The following is a 26390-nucleotide window of genomic DNA, read 5'->3' as shown; positions in this document are numbered from 1 at the left end:
GAAGCCAAGACCATAGAATAACCAAGGATAGAAGAACACACCAGAGCTGAGGAAGCCCTTCTTGTTCAAACAAGGTTCCACGGGAATGAGAAGACCACTTACACCCCTTCCCATACAGGATGATCCAATGGATAATCTGGGTGGAGGGCTTGAAACAACTTCACTGGGAAATTTCCACCTCTCCTTTGCTAGAGGTTCTTAAGCAGAGGTTGGTTGGCCACCCATCCAAAGTAGTAGGTTTTCTGTATTGGCAGGGGTCACAATAGAGGACCTTTGAGGTCCCTTCCAACTATGATTCTTTATTTCTATAATTCATCTGTTCTCTTAGACAATCCATTTTCATGGATTAATACTATTTAGACATGGGGGTTCCATATGCGACTCTGTCATGTCCTTGGAGGTCAGACACCACACAAATTGGAGATAAGGTAGAGAACTCTGAGGAGAAGGCAGCCTGGGGAAGGGAATTTCCCTCAGCATGAACCTCAGAAGGCCTATCTTCACCAGAAACCACTATGCCCCACAGGCAGTCCTGTCCTGTGGAGGTCACTCTGCCCTCTTTCTCAGATTCTGAGGATTCAGTTTCTGAACCTGCAACAAGGCCAGAGTCAACACCCACCAAACCAGGCAGAGGACTTTAAACACAGGACACTCCCCATGGGAGGGGAATGGAGCCAATTAGTGTGAGTAGGCTGTAGCCTGTATCAGTGAACTCCAGGCTGTGGTTAGAGCAACACCTAAGCCTGCTCTGCTGGGGTGCTAGTATCCAGCAATGACTCTGTTCTGTTTTGAGCTGTCTGAGGTCCTGCTCCATCACCTAAACTCCAGCCCATGCTGAAACTACCGCTCCTTCTTGAACTCCAGCCTGACCTACAAACTCCACCCAGAGCAAGATACTCTCCTTTTGCCTCTCCAAAGCTATATCCATATGATTTATTTTGATAGCAGTGATCTTTAAGAAAAGTACAGAATATGTTTCAAAATCTAGGAGTTATGATGGGGTGCGGGAGGCTTTATGTCCCACAGTTGGGGGAAGGAGTTGTCAAAAAATAAAGTCCCAATGGTATCATTTAGGATCAGCTCCTGTGGCATGATAGGAGAACGACAGCTTTTGAACTACACAGAACTCTTCATTGAAAGTGATATTTAAATAACAAATACATATATACATACATATGGCATCAGAATAAAACACTAACACTCTGTTGTTCGTTGTCATCATTTGGGCATCACCATTTTCTCCAAAGTGGAGGTCCCACTTTTGACTATCTATTTAAAGTGAACCTGTGATGGGGATTGCAGGGCCATCTTCATTCTCATCTTCCTCAAAAAACACCCACAGATCAAAGAAGCTGCCATTTTACTATATTGTTCTCTCAGCCAAAACAAAACTTCTATAAACCTTGGTAATCTCACCTACCTCTCTAGGATACCACGTTTACTAAGGGTGCAATCCTATGGGGATAATCGGCTGCCTCCGAAATTGGAGGTGGATGACTATCCAATGCAGGGTTCACAGAGTATGGAGGGGATCCTCTCCTCCGCACTCCAGCCAACCTGCATTTGCAGCTAGACAGTCAATTTTGGCTGTCTAGCCAGGGCACATCAGAGCGGGGAGGGGGGAGGACTGGACAGCACATAGGAAGCATCGTAATGAAGTTTCCACGGTCTCCTCCCCTCCCTGCCCCAGGGAACATCCCTTTTCATCCACTCCACACAGCACTTACGAGCATGGAGACAGGGCCAAACTGCATTGCTTATGAGGTGGCCGGGGAGGGGGCAGGGAGTGAGGTTTCTGGGAATTGAGTTTGGAGCCCTGGCTGTGATCTCAGTTCCCAGAAACAGAAAAATCCTACGGCCATCTAGCAGCCATATGATTGTTCCCTAAATGAATCTTGCCACTCCCCCCTTGACATTCATACTGAATAGAATATCCATTTGACCCACATGAATATCATGGGGAAAATTTCTGCAAATTTCAGGGGGTGCATAAGTTGCAGCAATTTTGAGTTACCACTCCAAGCAATGGCTTTCCATGGAGAGTTCGGCAGCCAGGATACTTTCCTATGCAAATATGGCCCAGAATGACCCGTGGTAACTATGCTATGTGATGATGTAGTAATACAGATGGATGGATCAATACATTTCATCAGTTTCACATGTGGTCATTCATAAGTATATTCCATCTGTTTCTGCATCAATCTGCAATTTCTTTTGCATTATTTTTAATGTGTTTCCCACAAAATATGCAGATGTGTAGGCCTTTTATTAAAAACACACACTATTACACATGCATTTTAAATTTTTAAAATGCATTTTATGAGCATTTTAGTATGTTTTTTTGAGCCGAGAACTGTCAATCCTGAGTGACATTATTGCAGAGACCCCCAAGAGTTATTTAGCACTCCTAAGAGTTCAGATGGATTGTGGGAGAAGCAGCCATATAAACTGTTCACAGCACCATCTCTCTCTTCTGGGATGAGGGGGGTGAGACATAAAATGAGGCTGTTTTCAGTCTCATCAATTATTTGTAACTTATTCCAATCTCTTAATGGCAACTCTTACCTTACCTAATAAAGCTCTTTATGACAGGTACACATTCTCCTCACATGCAGACATGCAAACTCTTTACGTCAGGTACTGTTGGACTCCATTGCAAGCTAAATGAAATACACCTGTACAATTAAAGTGAGGACTTTTTTCCCTCTTCTTTCAGTAATCAAAGGCTAATGCCATTGTGGAAAAATATCTACCTTATTCAGAATGGTGAAGGAGTGTGAAAGCTTATTCTTGTTTTGCCATAATAAGAAAAGAATTGTAGAAGAACAGAGAATGGGGATGTATGCAGATATATTGCACGTCTTATGTTCTCTGAGAGCATGATCCATGACATTAAAGAAAGAGAGCTTTATGGATAAGATCAGGAAGTTCAACCCCTGCTGCAGCTATATGATGTTCCACTCATGTGGAGTAAGCAGCAAGTTTTCTACAGGCAAGGGTGTCATGCCCCCACCAGAGGAAACCTCCTCCTCAGAGGAGCTATAGCTTCTAAAATTTCCATAACATAGGACTAGTAGAAGAAGAGTGAGAACAACCTCTTTCAAACATCCATTTTCAGTTATATCTGGGAATATGGAAACAGGGTTTCCCCCCCCCCCCATGACATAGGGGCACTTACTATCACAAGCTGAGAACACATGATAAACTCAAGAAAACACGATGAAGGCTGCATACATACTGCACACAGAACTCTTCCTCTCTCCCCTAGCAGTTCTTTAAGGCTAGAAGGGAGAGAAGGAACACCTACCCAGTTGCTCCTTGTTATAAGGGAAACACTAGGTTGGCTGCACCCTCAGCGTTCTCTCTTAACAACCTAAACCTTTCAGGCTTTAATTATTTGGGGATGGGAGGAAACCCAGTATTAATGAGCTTTTAATAATCAGAAAGCCAGTAATAAATGTACTGAGTTGGAAAGTAAATGACCAATCATTCAGAAAAACAAACACATCAATAGAATACTATGTCTTTAAGACAGGTAATGACAGGTCAGATCAAAAACGTATCTTTTAAGTCTCACTGCAGACTGCCAAGAGGTACAAATCTGCAAAATGTCTGAACTAATCTCAGATGGTTATCGGTTCTCATTTCAAATCTGTCACATATTGCTTGTATAAATCTATTATTCTCTCCTAGTGACATGCTACTAGATTTTAATTTTAAAGTGAGGCAAGAATTCAGATGGAGATTAAGTTTATTAAAAGGAAGAAAGAAAGCCTTAGCATACTGAGGCAATTCTTGAAGGTAACTTAAAACAAAAAATCAAGGCTTTAAAATTATTACTCCTAATTGATTTCAAAGGCAAAAGGGCTGTTTATTTTTACTATATCGTTGCCAGTTAATTGCCAGCCAAAATTAGATTAACAATATCTAGTGTAATTAAGAATAATCATCTACAGATCTCAAAAGCTTTATCTCACAACACGGTGGATCAACCGATACACCGTTAAATGATTATGAAGCAATGCTGAAGAAATACGACAGTTTTCAAGCCAAAGATTGTTACTGTTTTGAATCGTCTTCTCTCCCCACCCTCCACTAGATGAAATAGTGTAAGCATTCCTTTGTGAATAATAATAATAAAAAATCACAAAAGTGTCATGCACCGACAATCGTTAACTGGTAGATAAACAAAATAAACTTCAGACGCCTTGTTTCAAATTGCACTAGAGTGTTTCACAATGCAGATGTAGCTATCAAAAAGACACAGAAGTCTGAAACCCAGGGTGAGAGAGACAAACAATTTATGTATATGCAACAAGGCTGTGACTACTATCTAGGGAAAAATGCTTAAAACTAACCAAGAAGGAGGAGGAGGAGGACGAGGAGAGGGAGGAGAAGGATAGACATCATCAATTAAATAACAGAAAAGAGGACAAGACCAAACTCTAGGTAAGAAGCTAGATTTCCCAAGCCCATGAGCTTCAGCATAAAAAGAGAGACATATTAAAACGTTTGTTAGCAAGCTGTAGTATAATTGCAGTGAGGATATCAGTGTTTATATGTTACACATATTCATTATGAATAAACATCAAACTGCAATACAATATTCACCACTCTTCCCTCACCCCCATTACAAAGCTTACTCCAAAAAAGACAAAAACAAAAAAGAAAGAAAAGAAAAAGAAAATAGCTTGATGGAATAATAATTATTAGGCTGCAGTAAAATGAAAAGTAAAGCAAAAAGGATTGCACACACATGCGTTTTTATTGCTCAGTCACGTTGCCAATGGGTAAGTCTAATAAGCAGCAGGTCTACTGGTCAGTGATAATTTGCTGGGTGTGTAGGATGAAATGCAGTCTACATCTAGCAAATAATATCAACTATCAGCTTTTGGACATGGGTATGGTTATATGCAAAAGATGGCATGCATGCTAGCTCAGTGTTATTCCATACCCAAAATATATGTCAACAGAGTTCTGGAAGCTTCACCTGATTTCTTAGGACATCACCTACAACATCAGTAAGATACACATCTAGGATTCCCAAAGATAAAGCAGGAAACTACCAATAGATCACAGGAGCTTTGTTATTGAGTTACCAAAAGAGCAAGCACTGCATTCAAAAGTCCTGCAGTGGCTCAGAGAGGATAAAGTATTTGGCTTCTGATCTCTTATCCCAGGGGTGAGGAATCTGTGGCCCTCTAGATCTTGTTGGACTACAACTCTCATCAGCCCTGCCACCATGGCCAATGGTTTGGCATGATGGAGCTGTAGTCCACCAACCTCTGGAGGGCTACAGGTTACCGATACCTGTTTTAACCCCTGGAATTTCAATTAAACAAGATTCCTTTAAACAATAAGCAAAACATCACAAAACAAAGGACAAACTACCTATAATAAAAATAAAATGAAGCAATGCATGGCTAATCTGTGGATGATAGGAAGGTCATCTTCTAGAAGAACTAGAGTGAGAGTAATGGTTAGATGGGGCCTCATGGATTGTTTCAAGGAACTAAATATTCTCTCAATGGCCATGAAAACGGATTGCATATTTTGCCAGAAGTCTAAGTCCATTGATGAACATAGATGAAAACATATTTCTGGAATGCCCTGATGCATTACTCTGTCTTGTTTCTGCTCACCTGCACCTAATAGAACACAAATGTTCTGAAATAAAAAATGAATGAACAGCTTGAAATGCCTCAAGGTGTTTTGCTGTTTGAGTGGCTTCATCTGTTATTTAATGCAGGGGTGGAGAAACTCTTCCAGCCCAAGAGCCAAATTCTATTTCAGATAAGCTCTTGGTGGTAGCACTCCATTGATGGGTGGGGCCATAGGCAAAAGGGGAGGGGCCAAAATGCCAGCATATCTTAGCTAAAATGCTAAAATGATAGCTCTTACTGTCAGCAACTAAACCTTAGGAGAAGTGTTTCAACCTTTTGGATAGCCGTCTCCTCCAGGAATTTGTCTAACCCCTTCTTAAAGCCATTCAATTTGTTGTCCATCACTACATCTTGTGGTAGCGAATTCCATAGTTTAACTATGCGCTGTGTGAAGAAGTGGATCAGAGAGACCTGGATTTAGATCCCTACTATCCATAAATTCATTGGGCATCTTGCACAAATCACTCTCTCACAACACCCTAACCTACCTCATAAGGATGACATGAGGATAAATGTTAGTCTGCCACCCTGAGCTAGTTGGAGGAAGGGCAAAATAAATATAAATATAAATAAAATACACTAGTGGATATATGGTCAGCTGGTAGACCATCTTAAATCATGTCGAATGTCAGTCATTTTTGGGTGGGTACCTTACAGTTCTGGGAATTAGGAAAATCCAGAATAATAGCAAGCTGGTATAAAAAAGTTAGGTCACAGTTCCAAATAAGGGCTGCACTAGTTGGTTGTACCAACTTGAGTTGATGTCCATTATCACCACACCAAAGATACTGATAAAAATACTCTCCCCAGCTGGTTACATACAAACATTCTTCAGAAATGGTGAATATGCCCATTCCATTTGTCCCACTCCCAACTCTTGTCAAAGAGGTGTTGCTGGTTTCTGAAGCACTATGAAAAATCTTGCAGAACCAGCAAGCCGAGATGAACATTCACACTGAAAGGCAACAATGCTGAATCTATCCTGCCACCTTCGATTTGCTGGAAAAGCTATTCTCCGCCTTTAGAGATTTACAGGAACCATCTGAACAGCCCCTGAGTTCCTCTTACAATTCAAGGACAGAAGAACACAAAGAAAAATCTGAAAGCAAATTGAAGTTGCCAATTGAGTGTTCCAAGTCCTAACCTGGCAGAAGCTCATCCAGGATGTTCTTCCTTAGGCAGTATCCCATCAATTAAAGTAAAGCCATTTTTTTAAAAAAAGATACACAAATCATCTACTATTCAAGGGACTCAGTCTCAGCTGCTTCTGTCTAGTGTGGCAAACCCTCCCTCTCTCTCTCATACACACACACACACACACACACACACACTTTGAAACTATTGTTTCTTGTACAAATGGTCTCTTTTTCCTTAAACCTCTGACAGGCTGTCTTGGATGCTTCAGTTAGAGAGGTTATACTTCCCTTTACAGCTCCCCAAAGCCAACACACAGATTTGGTTTAGCAGAACAGCTTGCTTACCTTGGTAATGTTCCAGACAACTCTGTGGCAGTCTCTCTGCAAAAAAAGAAAAAAAAAAAAAAGATACACAGAAGGGAAACTCTGTTAGTATTTAAAAGAGCTTAATCCTAATGAATTTGGGAAGCTTAACAAGAACTTAAGACATACACTAAAAGCAGCCCATTTTAATTAGGGATGCTTCCAAAATTCTCCTCATTCAAATGTCTCCCCAGATGTTGATGTTCTAAAATGGAACAGATGCATTCAGAATTCACTCATTTCTTTATTTCCGAATTGTGAACAGAGAGCTGTGCATGCTCAGTTTGCTGCAGATTTCAATTTATTTATTTATTTATTACAATTATTTATATGCCACCTTCCAGGATGCAAATCCTCCCGAAGTGGCTAACAAGTTCTGTCATTCATTTGTGTTCTGCCCCTTCCTCCTGCATCACCACTACACACATGGACAATTGATAAGACGCTGTCAAAAAAGAAAAGAAAAAGCAAACTTGATGCTTTTTGTGCAGATTCTTTTTGTGCAGTGTTCTACAAATGGCCACAAACATTCATTTACATTGATAAAACACTTTCCCCCCACCCCAAAAAAGATACCTTCAGGTTGTATCAAGATCCTTAATAATGTTGTATCAAGATACTTTTTGTAAGGCGTTTTACTTCAGCGCATGTGCATTCTTCGACTTTGGTATAAAACAGGTGCAGGGAATCTAGTGCCCTCCAGATGTTTGGACTGCAAGTCCCATAATCCCCAGACAACATAGCCAATAGCCCGGGATGATAGGAGTTGTAATCCAAAACATCTTGAGGGCACCAGGTTGCCTAACTGTGATATGAAGCCACATAAAAGAAAGTTTGATACAAATCACATCAAGATTACCTTTGTTACCGTGTTTAGTCAATGCACATATGCACATTGGTAATGCAGAGGAGTAAAAAAAAGAGAGAGAGAGAGAGAGAGAATAGAAATGAACCAAAATCTCTGAAAACTGTGGCAATCTGTGCAGGCTACCTTTTTGGAATTAATTTTTTAATCCCAGTTAAACCAAAATTCAGGAATGCAGAGCATAACATAAGAAGCTAGGTCAAGCTATTTGTCCATCTAGACTAGTGTTGTCATCTCTGAGTTACAGTGGTGCACCAGGGTCTCAGGTATGGAACTTTCCCATCATCTGCTACCTGATCCTTTCTATTGGAGTTCCAGACATTAAGCCCGGGATCTTCTACAAGGAAAGCATGTGCCCTGCCACTAAGGTATAGCTCCTCCCATCAACAAATCAGGGGTATGTTATATACAATAATATACAGTTGGGATTATTTTTACTTGCATTTTTTAAAAATCATATTTTGTACCTTTGCAATCCAAATTCTAGACCATGAAAAGATGAATTATGTATACATTTGGAAAAATTGCAGAACGTCTCTTATTTGAGATTTGGACAAGGCCCAGGAAGGGTAACAATGAGGATGGGGAGAGAACCATATACACTGCTCAGAGCTCCTCAGCAAAAAGGATAATTTGCTTTTTCTGAAAAATATTTCACCTACACTGTTCTGCAATTTTCACTGTTTTGTATTATTTATTCCAGTTTTGCTGGGAGCACAGCAGGATACTTGATGCCCTGCCTTCTGACCCCTGGAAATGGTATTCAGCAGCTCCTCTGACTTCTGGAATTTCAGCATGCATCATCCACAAACACTTGCCATGCGGACTAGTAGAATCCCTCTTTTTAAAAATAGAGGTGGAGATTCTCTAAAGGTTAAATCCCGTATTTAATACCACATCCTGGTGTTGTTTTCCCTCTGCTCCCGCAGAATAGCAGTATATGCATGGTCCTGCTTATAACACCTTAAGGCTGCAATCCTATACACACTTACCTGGGAGTAAGACCCACTGAACACCATGGGACTTACTTCACAATAGATCTGCACAGCATTGCGATGTCAAAGACAAGAACATTTGGATTTTGTATAGTTACAGATCGACGGATCAGTCTATTTCTGGACTGCATCAGTTTCACATATATTTGTTCATAAGTCAATCCCATCCCATCTTCACATTTAAAAACAAAACTCTGCATGAAAATTTGTACATATTGTGTGTGTGTGTTTAAATATGTGTTTTTGAACATTTTCCCTCAAAATCTGGATTTCTAAACTTATTTTATCTAAATGTATGCATTTCTAAACATATTTTACAAAGGATGAATTTTAAAATTCAATTTAATACATGTTTTGAGCTGAGAACTGGATCACAAAATTTGGAGAAGTGCAGAAGGATAATTATGTTCTAAACTTCCCATTGGTCTGGAAGATGTGGATTCACAAGCATCCCTAGTTACAGATTATCCTGCACAATATTATGTCATTGCCGGAGACCTCTGTAAACCTTGCTTCATCAGGCCAGTGACAGTCTAGAATACAGTCCTAACAAAGAACAGGTGGGGTGCAACCAAATGGCATGACAATGATAGGTATCCTGCAGCTTCTGGTAATCAGAGATCTACATAGGGATGGCGGAGAATTTCTCCACGAATCTCTGGGAGGCCGAATGCCAACGCATTTGGCCCCCCGAAATTGGTGGTGAAATTCTCCGACACCCCCGCCCCCCCCCCAGGGATGGGACTTACCTCCTTCGAATGTCCCTCTCGGCGGTGGGTCCCGGCGGCGTTTCGGCAGTGTTTCGGTGGTGGCGGGGCCGGCGGCCGGTCTTCCGACCGGCTGCCACCACTGCCATTTCCCCGTAAAGTAAAAAAAAAAAAGTGATAGGCTACGTAACGATTTACGTAGCCTATCACGGCTAGATTTTCAAAGCCAGCCATGATAGGCTACGTAAATCTTTACACAGCCTATCACGGCTGACTTTGAAAAAAAAAAGCACGTACGCAAATGGCGGCGCCCATAGGCGCCGTCATTTGCGTTCCTTATTTGGGCAGGGGTAGTCTACGTAAAGATTTACATAGACTACGGCGAAAATAAGGGCAATGCTATTATTTATAATAACGCTATTTGCGTTGCCCTTATTTTCACCGTAGTCTACGTAAATTTTTACGTAGACTACCCCTGCCCAAACAAGGAATGCAAATGGCGGTGCCCATGGGCGCCGCCATTTGCGTACGCACTGTTTTTTTTTTCAAAGTCAGCCGTGATAGGCTATGTAAAGATTTACGTAGCCTATCACGGCTGACTTTGAAAATCTAGCCGTGATAGGCTACATAATCGTTACGTAGCCTATCACGTGTTTTTTTTTTTAATTTACTTTTTTATTTCACGGCCGGGGAGATGGGGCGCTCCCCCCTGGCCTGTATTTCGGTGGTGAGGGATGGGGTGCCTCCCCCCCGGCCTGAATTTCGGCTGGGAGGGGTGGGGCGCCTCCCCCCCGGCCTGAATTTCGGGGGGAAAACGGAGTGCCTCCCCCCCACACCGATCACAGCTGCGGGACCAGGTAAGGGACTTTCGTCCATCCTTAGATCTACATCTTCTGATTATGGAAGTTCCATTTTTAGCAGCTGTTGCAAATAACCACTGCTAACCTGATCCTCCATGAACTTGGGTATTCTTTTTTAAACACACACACACAACAACAACAACAACAACAACATCTAAGCCAGTAGCCTTGCTACTGATCATCAAGATATGCCATATCTTGATGATCAAGACAGAATGTGATGGCTTTGAAGGGATAGCCATCTGGCCAATAGAAAGTATGTTGGATTAGATGAATCTTTCATCTGCTCCAGCCTGGAATTCTTCTTATGACTCCCATACCCTGTGCTATGTACTGAAGCATCTGCTGAACCATGTGGGTCTCAGTGCCTGCTATCCAGATTGAAATGTCATAAAAGTGTGTGTGTGTGTTTGTGTGTGTGTCTGTACATACACTCTGCTGTGAATAAAGTGAGTTACTGCTACAGCATGTGAGTCAGCCATCTTTCATGCGCTTAATTGCGCTCAAATCAAAATGTCACCATTTGGGGAGATCACATTCTCACTTTAGCATTGCATATAGCAGAAGGGTAATGACTTTGGACATCATGATCAAATCCAAAAATGCACTTCACAAGTCAGAACAGCATCAAAACGGCAGAAAAGCAATAGATGAAAAGTCTGGATGTATTCTTCCCTTGTAACTTTTGAAGCCAGCCATTTGGAAAATTCAACCTGCAAGTGAGCATGACGAATCTAAGCACCCTGTCACTCCATTTGTGAAGGAAGGAAGGAGGGTTGCAGCAGTCCATTTGTATCAACTGCTACAATGAGATGAAATTCCTAAGTGCTGTTAAAACAGTTGCCACAGCCAATTTAGCAGAGGGTCCACGAATCTGGCTACGTGATGGTGACCAGCTCTTCTCTTCTGGTAATTACCCCTGACCCGGAAAACCAGCATGAAGATTGGTTCCTCTCAGTTCTCTGCAACTGCAGAGAACTCAGAGGGGGAGGGATCTTTCACTCTCCCAGGTGTGAAAGGCCCAAAACGTCCTTCTCACTCAGTGTGCAACACCCCTCTAGGGAGAAGTCTACTTCTTACTGGGCTGTAGGCTTGTAGAAGGCAAAAAATGCAAAATATGTGCAGTTTTGCGCCAAAATCTGTCTTTCAATTGTCTGAAAGTTGCCATGAAAGAAGCTTCAGTTTTCCTGCCTCATTCTCAGGGTGCTTTAGAATGTCTTTTGGTGGCATGTTTGACCTTACCGTATTGCTGAGAGGTGGCCGAGGGTGCTGTATTTTTTCTTCCTATTACAACTCTCTCCATTGCTGTCCAGCCTCCATGACTGCCCACGCTTCCTAGTCTGAACAAGCCCAATGGGGAAGTGGAGGAAGTCTGGGGGGCTGAAGATGACCAGAAGGATGTTTTTACAATAAAACACAAGACACTCACACATGCACAGCCACCTTGTAACTAAAGTAACCCACACTCCAACCACAAGCATGTCAGGGAAATTTTCTTCTCCTTTCAAGAAGTTTTGCAAAGCAATTTCTTTTCCATCAAATTGAATGATAATGGTCAAGATCCTAACCTTCTGGATAGGTTGCCTGGGTTGGGAGTTGGAGGCACTGCACTACAGTGGTTCCGCTCCTACTTGGATGGCCGATTCCAGAAGGTGGTGCTGGGGGATTATAGCTCTGTGCCATGGCAATTGTGCCATGGGGTTCCACAGGGCTCTATTTTATCCCCCATGCTGTTTAACATCTACATGAAACCGCTGGGGGAGGTTATCCGGAGGTGTGGGCTGAGGTGCCATCAATATGCGGATGACACCCAGCTCTACCTCTCTTTCTCATCAAAACCAGGTGAGGCAGTGGCTGTTCTGAACCAGTGCCTGGGCATGGTAATGGACTGGATGAGGGCTAATAAACTGAAACTCAATCCAGACAAGATGGAGGTACTGTTAGTGGGTGGTTCGTCTGCCCGGCTAGGTGATATTCAACCTGTTCTGGAGGGGGTTGCACTCCCCCTAAAGGATCAGGTTCGTAGTTTGGGGGTGCTCTTGGATCCAGAACTGTCACTTGAGGCACAGGTGAACTCAGTGGCACGGAGCAGTTTTTATCAGCTTAGGCTGGTATACCAACTACGCCCTTATCTGGACAGAGATAGCCTTGCTACAGTTATCCATGCTCTGATAACTTCTCGTCTGGATTACTGCAATGCATTATACATGGGGCTGCCTTTGAAAACAGTCCGGAAACTTCACCTGGTCCAAAATAGGGCAGCAAGATTGTTAACAGGGACTGGCCTGCGAGCTCATATTACGCCAGTACTTTTCCAGCTGCACTGGCTGCCAGTCCATTTCTGGGCCCGATTCAAAGTTCTGGTGTTAACATTCAAAGCCCTTAACGGCTTGGGGCCAGGTTACCTGAAGGATCGTCTCCTCCCATATGTGCCTGCCCGGACCTTAAGATCATCATCAGCGGCCCTTCTCCGTGAGCCCCTGCCAAAGGAAGTGAGGCGGGTGGCTACTAGGAGGAGGGCTTTTTCTGTTGTGGCACCCCGGCTCTGGAATGAGCTCCCTAGTGAGGTTCGCCTGGCGCCTACATTGTACTCCTTTCGGCGCCAGGTGAAGACCTTTTTATTTTCCCAGGCATTTTAGCTTTCTAAATTTTTATCTTTGCTGTTTTAAATCTGTATTTTAAACTCCTGTACTGCTGCTAGGTTTTATTGAGGTTGTATTGTTATATTGTGGTTTTAATGTTCTATATATTTTAAATTGTTTTATTGTGTGTTGTTTGGTTTTAGTTTTTGTGAACCGCCCAGAGAGCTTCGGCTATTGGGCGGTATAGAAATGAAATAAATAAATAAATATAAATAAATAAGAGTACCTGGAATAAAATTTTTGGCATGGAACTAAAAATGGGGGGGGGGATTTTTGCTGCTTCTACAACAGTCCAGCACAATGTGTCTGAAGCTTGCAATCTTCCCCCAAGTACTTGGGCATATTCATAGAATCATAGAATCATAGAATAGTAGGGTTGGAAGGGGCCTGGAAGACCATTGTGTCCAACCCCTGCTCAATGCAGGAATCTAAGTCAAAGCATCCCTAACAGATGGCTGTCCTCCAGCTTCAACTTGAATGCCTCTAGTGTGGGAGAGCCCACTACCTCCCTAGCTCATTGGTTCCATTGTCACATTGCTCTAACAGTCAGGACGTTTTTCCTGATGTTCAGCCAGAATCTGGCTTCCAGATTCAGTACATGAAGAGTGCTATCCTATCTCCCCTCAGTCTTCTCTTCTCAAGACAACATTAGCCCTCCTCCAGTCATCTGGCTCTTCACCCATCCTCCATGATTTCTCAAAGAGAATAGACAGTGGTTCTTAGAGTTCTTCTGCCAGTTCCTTTATTACTCTAGGATGCAGTTCATCTGGCCCTGGAGATTTGAACTCATTCAAAGTAATGAGGTGTTCCTTGGCCATATGCCTGTCAATCTCAAGCTGCAATCCTGCCCCTTCAGCCTGTACTTCACCTTTGCCAGGGGGGTCATAGACCCTTTTTTGGGAGAAGACTGCGCCAAAGTAGGAATTGAGCACTTCTGCCTTTTCCTTGTCATGGGATGAGCTGCACATACCTGCTCCCCTCCATATATTGTTGGGGGGGGGGTATCTTGTTTAAGTTGGTGGGGAGTGTATCTTGTGATGGCCTAGTGTGTTCCAACTCTTGGCTTGATATCTGGTTCTGATCTCCTGGCTTGAATCCCTGCATTTGACCTCCAGGTTTCCACTCAGTGGCTATCAAAGAGTGGAAAGCCAAAACCTCCTGTATGCCATCTTCTAGCTGAACACTCTGCTCAAGAATATTGGAAATCTTAACCTTAGAATCAGAAGAAAAATGTAAGTTTGCATTTCCAGGCAAATCTGTAAATCTGAATACTTATCTGCCCCTAAATGCTATGATTTTCAGTACTACAAAATCTTAGAGCAAATCCTAGAGATATGCTACCAAATGAAGGGAGTTGCAGAAAATAGGTACAGTCAGTAGGAAACAGACAGTCTTGCATATAAACTGAATGCATAGAATGAGAAACCATCAGTCTGATGCTGATCAAATGCTGCTTTAGCTACAGAGGTAAACATCACATGGTTTACACAGCAGGGGTAGAGAACCTCTTTCAGCTCAAGGCCCACATTCATTTATGGCAAATTGGGTGTGTGTGTGCCAGCAGTGGGGGGGGGGGAGGAAAAAAATAGGGGGAGCAGCCTCCACTCTCTCATACTCCTCCTGCCCGTCACCCATTCATACACATCAACACACACAGCCTATGTTTTTATTTGTAACACCTGCTGGATCAGCACTGGTTGATCTGCTGTGATGTCACAGCAGAGGGGGGAGGGTCAGTCATGAAATGTTGAAAATGAATGCAGTGGTTTTGTGGAGAAGTGGCTTAGCTGAGGGAAAACCCACAAGAAGGGCCCACGTGTTGCATACTGGTGGTAGGGTGGGGATGAGCAGAGAAGCCAAGAAGCCAGAGGGGTTCTTGGGGGGTGGGGGAGGAGACAGCAATCTGAGAAATATAAGGTTGTGACAGAAGTAGGACAGGATAAAACAAACAAGTTCCCAGGGAAAAATGGCAAGTGACAAGATGACTGTGTGATGATGGAGAAAAGGGGACAGAGGAGGGTGACTTTTACTTATTTAATTGTTTCAAAGAATCAACTAAAATCTTTGCTTGCAGATGTCTAATATAATCAACATTCCCCTGCCTACCCCAATGGTTAACTGAGATAGATACATTTGGAGGGTAATCATTTGAGAACAAGAGCCATTTCAAAATAAATGCAGCCTTGAAAATACGATGCATATTACGTGCAATTGAATGTGCACTGTAGTTATATGTTTGTCCTCCACACTGAACCAGTCACTAGCCTCCAATATGGGTGCTTAACTTTTAAATTAATATCTTTCATTTTCCTGCTATCCTGTGCAACCCTCCCAGAACACCCACTGATAAGGTCTTGTTCCTATAGCTGCTTTCCCATCAAATAGCACATTACATAAACCACCGTCTCCCTTCTGTGTGGAGTCTGTAAGGCTCTCCTCTATAGATTTAGCAAATCTGATTTCACAGGACAAAGATGATTTTCATATCCAGTGTGTTCTTTGAACATCTGCTCATATTTTCTTAAAGCCATCTGTCCTCCAGTTCTAATAGTTACTACCTATGTCTTTACCAGTGTACCAATAGTAACGCTCCTCAGAGAACGATCCCTTTCTTTTTCTAGCCATGCATCTGTTTCTTTCCACTCTCCCCACAAAGCATGTAATGGGAGGAAAGAAGTTCCATGGCCTATAAGACCATGAAGTCCAACCCCCTGCTCAGTGCAGGAATCCAAGTCAAAGCATCCCTGACAGATGGCTGTCCAGCCTCATCTTGAATGCCTCCAGCATGGGAGAACCCCCCACCTCCCTAGGTAATTGTTTTAATTATTATATTGCTCTAACAGTCAGGAAGTCCTTCCTGATATTCAGCTGGAATCTGGCTTCCTGTAACTTGGCGTTGGTGCCAATCACACCCAGATCCCATCAATTTTGATCTGGAGGATGCTGATGAATGGCAGGGGTCAAGGAGAAACAGCAGTGAGGCCACAGCTGCTGCCACGTCTGAGCAGCTCCTCCAATGGCCAACTTTAATGTCCTTGCAAAGCCATGGAAGTTAAGTCTTTTTTTTCTTTTTTTGCACAAAAAAGATGGCTGCTGCCACAAAAACATGATGGGGAAAAGATGGTTGCCAGAAAATGGTTCTGGCACTGGCCACCTTTCTTTCCCCCATATAATGCTCTACAGCATTGAATCCCTTCGGGTTTGGGGGGGTAGGGCCCCCCAGATGGCCCCCCAGATCCCCACCAACTGACAGGATGACATGAAGGGATGGGGCTCTGCCCCCTCATGTCACATTGAGAGCCAGTGTGGTGTAGTGGCTAGAGTGTTGTACTGGGAGTGGGCAGATCTGGGTTCTAGTCGCCACTCGGCCATGGAAGCTCACTGGGTGACTTTGGGCCAGTCGCAGACTGTCAGTCCAACCTACCTCACAGGGTTGTTGTTGTGAGGATAAGATGGAGAGGAGGAAGTGATTATGTAAGCCACCTAGGGTTCTTTAATGAGGAAAAAAGGTGGGATATAAATGTAATGAATGACTGAGTGACTGGATGAATGAATGCCATTGGGTCTGCAGCCAAAGCACCAAGTAGAACTCCTCCAGCTGATGCCTCAGTCAGTTGGGGAAAGCCCAGGTGGACCAAAGCCCAATGAAATGCTCATTTTGCTGCTCCATTGTCTTTCCTGCTCAGGGAAGGCAAGAGAGCAGTGGACACTCCCCTACCCCTTTTCCCATGGAGCTTTAGAGAGGTGGAAGGGCCTCACCATCGGTGCTCTAGAGTGATGTAACTTCTAGGATATTGGAGTTATAAATCCAGGATGATGGCTGGAGACTACACACCATTGGAATGGCCAAACTAGTTAATGAAAGGTGTTTCATGAAGCCTGGCTGTGGCCAGCACAAGGGGAAGCGAGAACAAAGTCTCCTGCTTGTTCAGACCTGTGAGTAAGCTCAAGTCGGAAGCCTTTGCATGGAATGTCACCTGACCTGCTGTGGCCCATCATCGTTAAGAGAGTGGTCTGCTGTAGGGGTGAACGAAAGTCACTTACCTTTTCTCGCAGCTTTTTCGTGGTGGGGGGGAGCGCTTCGCTGCTCCCCCCGCGAAGTTCAGGCCGGGGGGGGGAGGCTTCCCGCCTCGCCCGGCCGAAATTCAGGCCAGGGGGGGAGGCTTCCCGCCTCGCCCGGCCGAAATTCAGGCCGGGGAGGAGACTTCCCGCCTCGCCCGGCCGCGAACACGAAAGTAAAAAAAAAAAAAAAAAAGTCCCCTGATAGGCTACGTGACGATTCACGTAGCCTATCACGGCTACATCTGGAAAGTCAGCCGTGATAGGCTTCGTGAATCGTCATGTAGCCTATCACGGGTGACTTTAAAAAAAAAAAAAGCGCGTACGCGAATGGCGGCCCCCATAGGGAGCCGCCATTCGCGTTCCTTATTTAGTTGCTGTAGTCTACGTCAATGTTTACGTAGACTACGGCGAAAATAAGGGCAACGCAAATAGCGTTGCCCTTATTTTCGCCGTAGTCTACGTAAACATTGACGTAGACTACAGCAACTAAATAAGGAACGCGAATGGCGGCTCCCTATGGGGGCCGCCATTATCCGTACACACTTTTTTTTTTTTTTAAGTCACCCGTGATAGGCTACGTGATGATTCACGTAGCCTATCACGGCTGACTTTGCAAATCTTGCCGTGATAGGCTACGTGAATCGTCACGTAGCCTATCAGGGGACGTGTTTTTTTTTTTCTTTCATTGCAATGGCGGGGGCGGCAGCCGGTCGAAAGACCGGCTGCCGCTCCTGCTCTGCTCGAACACCGGACGAACCGCCAGCCGGACCCGCCGCCAGGAGGGACATTCAGGGAAGGTAAGTCCCGTCCCGGGGGGGGGGGCGGGGGCGGGGGGGGCAGAGGATTTCTCCCCGAAACTTGTTCGGGGGGCCGAACACGTTGGCGCTCGGCCCCCCGAAGTTTCGGGGAGAAATTCTCCGCCATCCCTAGTCTGCTGGTCTGACTGCTTTCTAGGGATGTCAGAGAATTCCGCGACGGTGAGGCCGAATGCCAGTGCATTCGGCCCCCCGAAATCCATCGCGGAACAAAGACCCCGCCCCTCCAACCCACGAAAGGTGCGTGGGATGAAGTCCCTGCTGCCCCCACCCCACGAAAGGCACGCAAAACAGAGCACTTACCTGCTCTCGTCTGTGCTGCTTTGCGAATGGCGGCCATCCTGGCTGCCATTCGCTTCCTCCTCTTCCTAGCCGTGATAGGCTATGTAAATACTTACATAGCCTATCACGGCTAATGCAGGGACACCATTTGTATCCCTGCAGAGGCTGTGATAGGCTACGTAAGTATTTACATAGCCTATCATGGCGGGGCGGGGGAAACCCCAGCGTACGCAAATGGCGGCGCCTACCGCCCTTTGCGTACGCTGGGTTTTGTCCTCCTGCCATGATAGGCTACGTAAATATTTACGTAGCCTATCACGGCTCAGTACAAGGACGCAAATGGCTGCAGCTATGACAGCCGCCATTTCCGTCCCTGCAGGGCTGCCCAGCGGCCAGATGTCCGGCTGTGGGCAGCTGGAGCCGGCCGGGCAGGATTCCGGGGGGAGGGACGGAGCACCTCCCCCCCATCGAGGATTCTGGGGGGAGGGACAGAGCACCTTCCCCCCACCGCATATGCCCCTCAGTGGAGCAAGGTAAGGGATTTGTACATCCCTACTGCTTTCCCTCCCCTTCATGGATCACTGCCTTGTTGTGGCGAAGGGGCTTGCGTAACTCAGTGAAGCCATAAGCTATGCCGTGCAGGGCCACCCAAGATGGACAGGTCATGGCAGAGAGTTCTGACAAAATGTGGTCCACTGGAGAAGGAAATGGCAACCCACTCCAGTATTCTTGCCAAGAAAACCCCATGGAACGTATCACAAGGCTAAAAGATATGACGCCGGAAGATGAGCCCCTCAGGTTGGAAGGTGTCCAATATACTACTGGGGAAGAGCAGAGGGTATTTCCAAGTAGTGCCAGAAAGAGTGAAGCAGCTGGGCCAAACCCGAAAGGACACTCAGCTGTGGATGTGTCTGGTGGTGAAAAGAAAATCCGATGCTGTAAAGAACAATATTGTTTAGGAACCTAGAATGTCAGATCAATGAATCAAGGTAAGCTGGAGGTGGTCAAACATGAGATGGCAAGATTGAACATCGACATCTTGGGAATCAGCGAACTAAAATGGACAGGCATCGGCGAATTTAATTCAGGTGACCATCATATCTACTATTGTGGGCAAGAATCCCTTAGAAGAAATGGAGTAGCGCTCATAGTCAACAAAAGGGTGGGAAAAGCAGTACTGGGGTACAATCTTAAAAATGATAGAATGATCTCAGTACGAATCCAAGGCAAACCATTCAACATCACAGTAATTCAAGTCTATGCCCCAACCACTGAGGCCGAAGAAGCTGAGGTTGATCGGTTCTATGAAGACCTACAACACCTTCTAGAACTAACACCAAAAAAAGATGTCCTCTTCATCATAGGGGATTGGAATGCTAAAGTAGGAAGTCAAGAAATCACCGGGATAACAGGCAGACATGGCCTTGGTGTACAAAATGAAGCAGGACAAAAGCTAATAGAGTTTTGCCAAGAGAACATGCTGATCATAGCAAACACTCTTTTCCAACAGCACAAGAGGCGACTCTACACATGGACGTCACCAGATGGTCAATATCGAAATCAGATTGATTATGTCCTTTGCAGCCAAAGATCGACAAGCTCCATACAGTCAGTAAAAACAAGACCTGGAGCTGACTGTGGCTCAGATCATGAGCTGCTTCTTGCAAAATTTCGGCTGAAATTGAAGAATGTCGGGAAAACCACTAAACCGTTCAGGTATGACCTAAATCATATCCCTGATGAATATACAGTGGAGGTGAGGAATAGATTTCAGGGATTAGACCTGATAGACAGAGTGCCTGAGGAACTATGGACGGAGGTCCGTAACATTGTTCAGGAGGCAGCAACGAAATCCATCCCAAAGAAAAAGAAATGCAAGAAAGCAAAGTGGCTGTCTGATGAGGCTTTATAAGTAGCTGAGGAAAGAAGGGAAGCAAAAAGCAAGGGAGAAAGGGGAAGATATACCCAACTGAATGCAGAGTTCCAGAGAATAGCAAGGAGAGACAAGAAGGCCTTCTTAAATGAACAATGCAAAGAAATCGAGGAAAACAACAGAATGGGAAAGACTAGAGATCTCTTCAAGAAAATTGGAGATCTCAAGGGAACGTTTTGTGCAAAGACGGGCATGATAAAGGACAAAGAAGGCAGGGACCTAACAGAAGCAGATGAGATTAAGAAGAGGTGGCAAGAATACACAGAAGAACTATACAGGAAAGATCTGAATGTCCCTGATAGCCATGATAGTGCGGTCACTGAACTTGAGCCGGACATCCTAGAGAGTGAAGTCAAGTGGGCCTTAGGAAGCATTAGTAACAACAAAGCTAGCGGAGATGACAGTATTCTAGCCGAGCTATTTAAAATCTTAAAAGATGATGCTGTTAAAGTGCTGCATTCAATATGCCAACAAATCTGGAACACTCAACAGTGGCCACAAGACTGGAAAAGGTCAGTTTACATTCCAATTCCAAAGAAGGGCAACGCCAAAGAGTGTTCAAACTACCGCACAATTGCGCTCATTTCACATGCCAGCAAGGTGATGCTCAAAATCCAACAAGCTAGGCTTCAGCAGTATGCGAACCGAGAACTACTGGAAGTACAAGCTGGGTTTCGAAGAGGCAGAGGAACTAGAGATCAAATCGCCAACATTCGCTGCATCATGGAGAAAGCAAGAGAATTCCAGAAAAACGTCTATTTCTGCTTCATTGACTACGCTAAAGCCTTTGATTGTGTGGATCACAACAAACTGTGGCAAATTCTGAAAGTGATGGGAGTACCAGACCACCTTACCTGTCTCCTGAGAAACCTGTACGAGGGTCAAGAAGCAACAGTAAGAACCAGACATGGAACAACCGAGTGGTTCAAAATTGGGAAAGGAGTACGACAAGGCTGCATATTGTCACCCTGCTTATTTAACTTATATGCAGAGTACATCATGAGAAATGCCGGGTTGGATGAATCAGAGGTCGGAATTAAGATTGCTGGGAGAATTATCAACAACCTCCGATATGCAGACGATACCACCCTAATGGCAGAAAGCGAAGAGGATCTCAAGAGCCTCTTGTTGTGGGTGAAAGAGGAGAGTGCAAAAGCTGGTTTGAAACTCAACATTAAAAAAACTAAGATCATGGCATCTGGCCGCATCACTTCCTGGCATATAGAAGGGGAAGAAATGGAAGCAGTGACAGATTTTACTTTCTTGGGCTCCAAGATCACCGCAGACGCTGACTGTAGCCATGAAATTAAAAGACGCTTGCTCCTTGGGAGGAAAGCTATTGCCAACCTAGACAGCATAGTAAGAAGCAGAGACATCACCTTGCCGACAAAGGTCCGTCTAATCAAAGCTATGGTTTTCCCAGTAGTAATGTATGGCTGTGAGAGCTGGACTATAAGGAAGGCTGAGCGCCAAAGAATTGATGCTTTCGAACTGTGGTGCTGGAGAAGACTCTTACGAGTCCCCTGGACTGCAAGGAGGTCAAATCAGTCCATCCTAAAGGAAATCAACCCTGAGTGCTCATTGGAAGGACAGATAGTGAAGCTGAAGCTCCAATATTTTGGCCACCTAATGCGAAGAGAAAACTCCCTGGAAAAGACCCTGATGCTGGGAAAGACTGAAGGCAAAAGGAGAAGGGGACAGCAGAGGATGAGATGGCTAGATAGCATCACCGGTGCAACGAATATGAACTTGAGCATGCTCCGGGAGAGTGCGCAGGACAGAAAGGCCTGGCGTGCTATGGTCCATGGGGTCACAAAGAGTCGGACACGACTGAACGACTGAACAACAACAACAACTGCTTTCCCTGCAGCTCCCTCTTTTGGCCGAAGCCAGTAGTGCTACACCTATTGTGAACCCTTACCCAAGATCTCAGCAAGGGTGAAGAGCGGCCAACATTGGGAAACAAATCAGTCAGTTCTCAGTCCATGATCCTTCATTACTCACTGCTCTCCCCATCTAAACTGGGTGAGTACTAGTTCCCCTCTACTCTCAGCACTGGTTAGGCCTCATCTGGAGTACTGTGTCCAGTTCTGGGCACCACACTTCAAGATGGATGCAGACAAGCTGGAGAGGGTTCAGAGGAGGGCAACAAAGATGACCAGGGGACTGGAAACAAAGCCCTGTGAAGAGAGACTGAAAGAACTGGGCATTTTTAGCCTTGAGAAGAGAAGACTGAGGGGAAATAGGATAGCACTCTCCAAGTACTTGAAAGGTCATCACAGAGTGGAAGGCCAGGATGTCATCTCGATCATCCCAGAGTGTAGGACATGTAATAATGGGCTCCAGTTACAAGAAGCCAGATTCCGGCTGAACATCACAAAAAACTTCCTGACTGTTAGAGCAATATGACATTGGAACCAATTACCTAGGGAGGTGGCAGGCTCCCCCACACTGGAGGCATTCAAGATGAACCTGGACAGCCATCTGTCAGGGATGCTTTGACATGGATTCCTGCACTGAGCAGAAGGTTGGACTCGATGGCCTTGTAGGCCCTTTCCAACCCTACTATTCTATGATTCTATGAGTTCACATATAGACACAATCCGGTAGGACCTCATAGCTTCCCATGATCTGAAAACCTTTATTGTTTGCAAATTCTGTTGTCAGAGGCCCAAAATGCTGCTGGAAGCAAGTTGCAAGCCTTCTAAGCTTGGTCACATGTGTTTTCAGCAGTGGTTCAATTACTCAATTCCCTGTGGAAGTAGAGCCCTGATTAGAGTAATACATTATACTAGTGGTTTGGTATGCACTTGAAAACACAGTCATGTGGCTGCTGTTCCACATGAGAAACTCTCTCGGGGTGTTGTGACTTTCCACACTGTTTGGCTGATTTAAGCCACACAATCCACCCACCCTTGAGAAGGAAGAGCTACACTGAGTCACCTCGGTCTAGTGATGGGTGAATTTGTCAGTTTCACCCAGTTTCATGTTTCCCTGAACATAAGTTCATTTTGGACCATTTCCACATCAGTTTGTGAATTTGGGGGCAGGGAGAAATGTCAGCACAAAAATGTGCATGCATTTTCATGTACACTTCTTTCCTGTTCATTTCTCCTAAGGTATGCATTTTTCTAGTGTGCGATTTTTGCAAGTGATTTTTCCCAAACACAATGCATTTTTGCACACATTCTCCCTTTTTTGTGTCCACTTTTCATCGATATATACATTTTGGTGTGCATCATGTTTTTAAATTGCAAACTGTGGCACCAAATTCTGAAACGTGAGAATTTTGGTGCACAAGTGCATTCCAGTTTGCATATACGTACAGGAGATGCAAATTGTATAAGTTGGTATAAAAATTTGGACCAAACATATTTCTCCTCCATCCCTACTTCAGACATCTACATATATGATTTTATATGGTTCTAGCAATGTAGTTCTCTCTCTTTTTGCATATTGTTCCTTGCACATCAGAAGTCTATTTAGGTCATGAGTGTACTTAATTTGAATTTTGATGACCTTGGTTTCTTTTCCAACTCTAATTAAAATGCTCTAATTATTGGGTGGTTCTTTAAAAAATGTATTCTTGGATCTCCGGAGTATAGGCTTTTCTTCATTTTCAAAATTATATGCAGAGACACAGGCACGTACCTAAACTGGGAGCCTTCAGCTAAATAACTGGCAAGTTAGTTCAAATCAATACACTGTATGACATTCAGTCCTTGTTCTCTATGACACCACCTCAGCTACTGCTTCTTGGTCTGAATAGGGATGTCAGAGAATTCCGCCACGGATCTCGGTGAGGCCGAATGCCAGTGCATTCGGACCCCTGAAATCCATGGTGGAACAAAGCCTCCCCGCCCCCCCACCCTGCAAAAGGCATGCAAAACGGGACACTTACCCGGTGCCGTTCACGCTGCTCTGTAAATGGCGTCCGTGGCCGCGGCCGCCATTCCCTTCATCACTATAGCCGTGATAGGCTATGTAAATACTTACGCAGCCTATCACAGCTAATACAGGAATGCCATTTGCATCCCTGCAGAAGCTGTGATAGGCTGCGTAAGTATTTACGTAGCCTATCACGGCAAAAAAAAGGGAACACACATGGCAGCTACGGCAGCTGCCATTTGCGTTCCTTTTTTTTTTTTGCCGTGATAGCCTACATAAATATTTACAGCCAAAAAAAAAAAGGAACGCAAATGGTGGCTGCTGTAGCAGCCGCCATTTACGTTCGCTGTTTGTTTGTTTTTTGCTGTAATAGGCTACGTAAATATTTACGTAACCTATCACGGCCCAAAGAAAGGGAACGCAAATGGTGGCCACCGTTAAGGATGGACGAAAGTCCCTTACCTGGTCCCACAGCTGTTTTCAGGGGGGGAGGCGCTCCGGTTCTCCCCCCGAAATTCTTGGTGGGTGGGGAGGTGCCCCGCCCCTCCCCGCCAAAATTCTGGCCAGGGGGAGGTGCCCCATCCCTCCCCGCCGAAACTCTGGCCGGGGGGGGGAGCGCCCCGTCTCCCCAGCCACGAAAGAAAAAAGTTATGTAAAAAAAATGTGATAGGCTACGTAACGATTTACGTAGCCTATCACGGCTGACTTTGAAAATCTAGCTGCGATAGGCTACGTAAATCGTTACGTAGCCTATCACATTTTTTTTTTTTTTACTTTACTGGGAAATGGCGGCGGCGGCGGCCGGTCAGAAGACCGGCCGCCGCCGCCCCGCCGCCGCAGCACCGCCACCGCACCGCTGCCGGGACCCACCGCCGAGAGGGACATTCGCACGAGTTAAGTCCCATCCCGGGGGGGGGCAGGGGGTGTCGGAGAATTTTCCCCCCAATTTCGGGGGGCCGAATGCGTTGGCATTCGGCCTCCCCGAGATTCGTGGAGAAATTCTCTGACATCCCTAGCGTAGCCGCCATTTGCATTTGCTTTTTTTTTTTTGCCGTGATAGGCTACATAAATATTTACGTAGCCTATCACAGTAAAATACAGGGACGCAAATGGCGGTGGCTACAGCAGCCACCATTTGCGTCCCTGCAGGCTGCCCAGCAGCCGGATGTTCGGCTGCGGGAGGCCCTGGCTGGCGGCTCCGCGGAATCTCCGTGGAGCAGAGCTGGCTGGGGAGAATTTCAGGGGGAGGGATGGAGCGCCTCCCCCCCACTGCGAATGTCACCCTTGGAAAAGGTAAGTGACTTTCGTACATCCCTAGGTCTGAATGACAATGCTGAAGTGACAATGGACATAGGGTTAGATTCGGAATTAGTCATGTTTGGAGTAGACCCATTTAAATTAATTGGTAGTCGTGACTTCATGATCCAACCCACAACACTTAAGATCATTAAGAGTTGTGAGCTGTGAGGTTTCTTCAGAATTTCTTATCTCAATTGTTGTCCTTTGCCTCGAGACTCCTTCTCTTCTGTTCACTCTTTCTCGGGTACTTCTTTTTCAGTCCAGTCCAATAGCTTTGCCTTTGGTCCTCTCTATTCCTTATTTTCTCTACTTCCTGGAATCTCTTCACAGTCCCCTGTCTGCCTCACAAAGCTAGACTTTGGGCATTCATCCCAGCCCAAATGGCATTTTTCTCTTCCCTTACAGAAGTCGGAAACTTGCCTTTTTGAACAATGGAAATATTTGTGAACATTCTGCAGTGTCACACCTGCTCAACCAATCAGTATCTAAGGCTTCAGCACATACAAGTACAATGTCATCTAGCTCTCATTTAGGCACTCTTTCCTCCTAGAGATGGGTGAGAATTTCATTTCAGCTCGATAAGAATTTGCCATAATTTGCAAAGTTCTCCATAATCAGGGCGGGAGGGAGAAGTTGAGATTTTTTTAAAAAAAATGAATGTGGGAAAAACCAAAACAGACAGTTTCACCCATCCAGGAACAAGGGCTTTGAGTGTTTAGCTTTTAAATGATTGGATTTCTACCTCCAGAAGTGTATTTTTGAAAAATGTGCACAAATACCCTTCAATCAATTGAAGAAGGATGTGTACATTTCAAAGATGCACATGACTGATGCATACATTTGGGAAAAATATGCATGAAAATATGCAAAGATTTTCATG

At 44.8% G+C, this 26390-nt stretch overlaps 1 protein-coding gene across 14 annotated transcripts in view; it reads right to left on the bottom strand.

Annotated features, from left to right (window-relative positions):
• The window catches only part of CELF2 (CUGBP Elav-like family member 2), a 684791-nt gene that overhangs the window by 520240 nt on the left and 138161 nt on the right, over positions 1-26390 (bottom strand). For all 14 annotated transcript variants that reach the window (XM_084809113.1, XM_084809111.1, XM_084809117.1 and 11 more), the window contains exon 2: positions 7145-7180. Coding sequence is in view for 11 of the 14 variants with exons in the window: in XM_084809097.1 (XP_084665223.1) it covers positions 7145-7180 (36 nt within the window). In the remaining 3 variants the exon portion in view is untranslated. The remainder of the gene's footprint in view (positions 1-7144; positions 7181-26390) is intronic.

Source organism: Heloderma suspectum, chromosome 7 (genome assembly GCF_057233095.1).
Source record: "Heloderma suspectum isolate Gila_16-S chromosome 7, 16-S_ref, whole genome shotgun sequence".
NCBI lineage: Eukaryota > Metazoa > Chordata > Lepidosauria > Squamata > Helodermatidae > Heloderma > Heloderma suspectum.
This window is presented reverse-complemented; position numbering and strand designations above follow the sequence as displayed.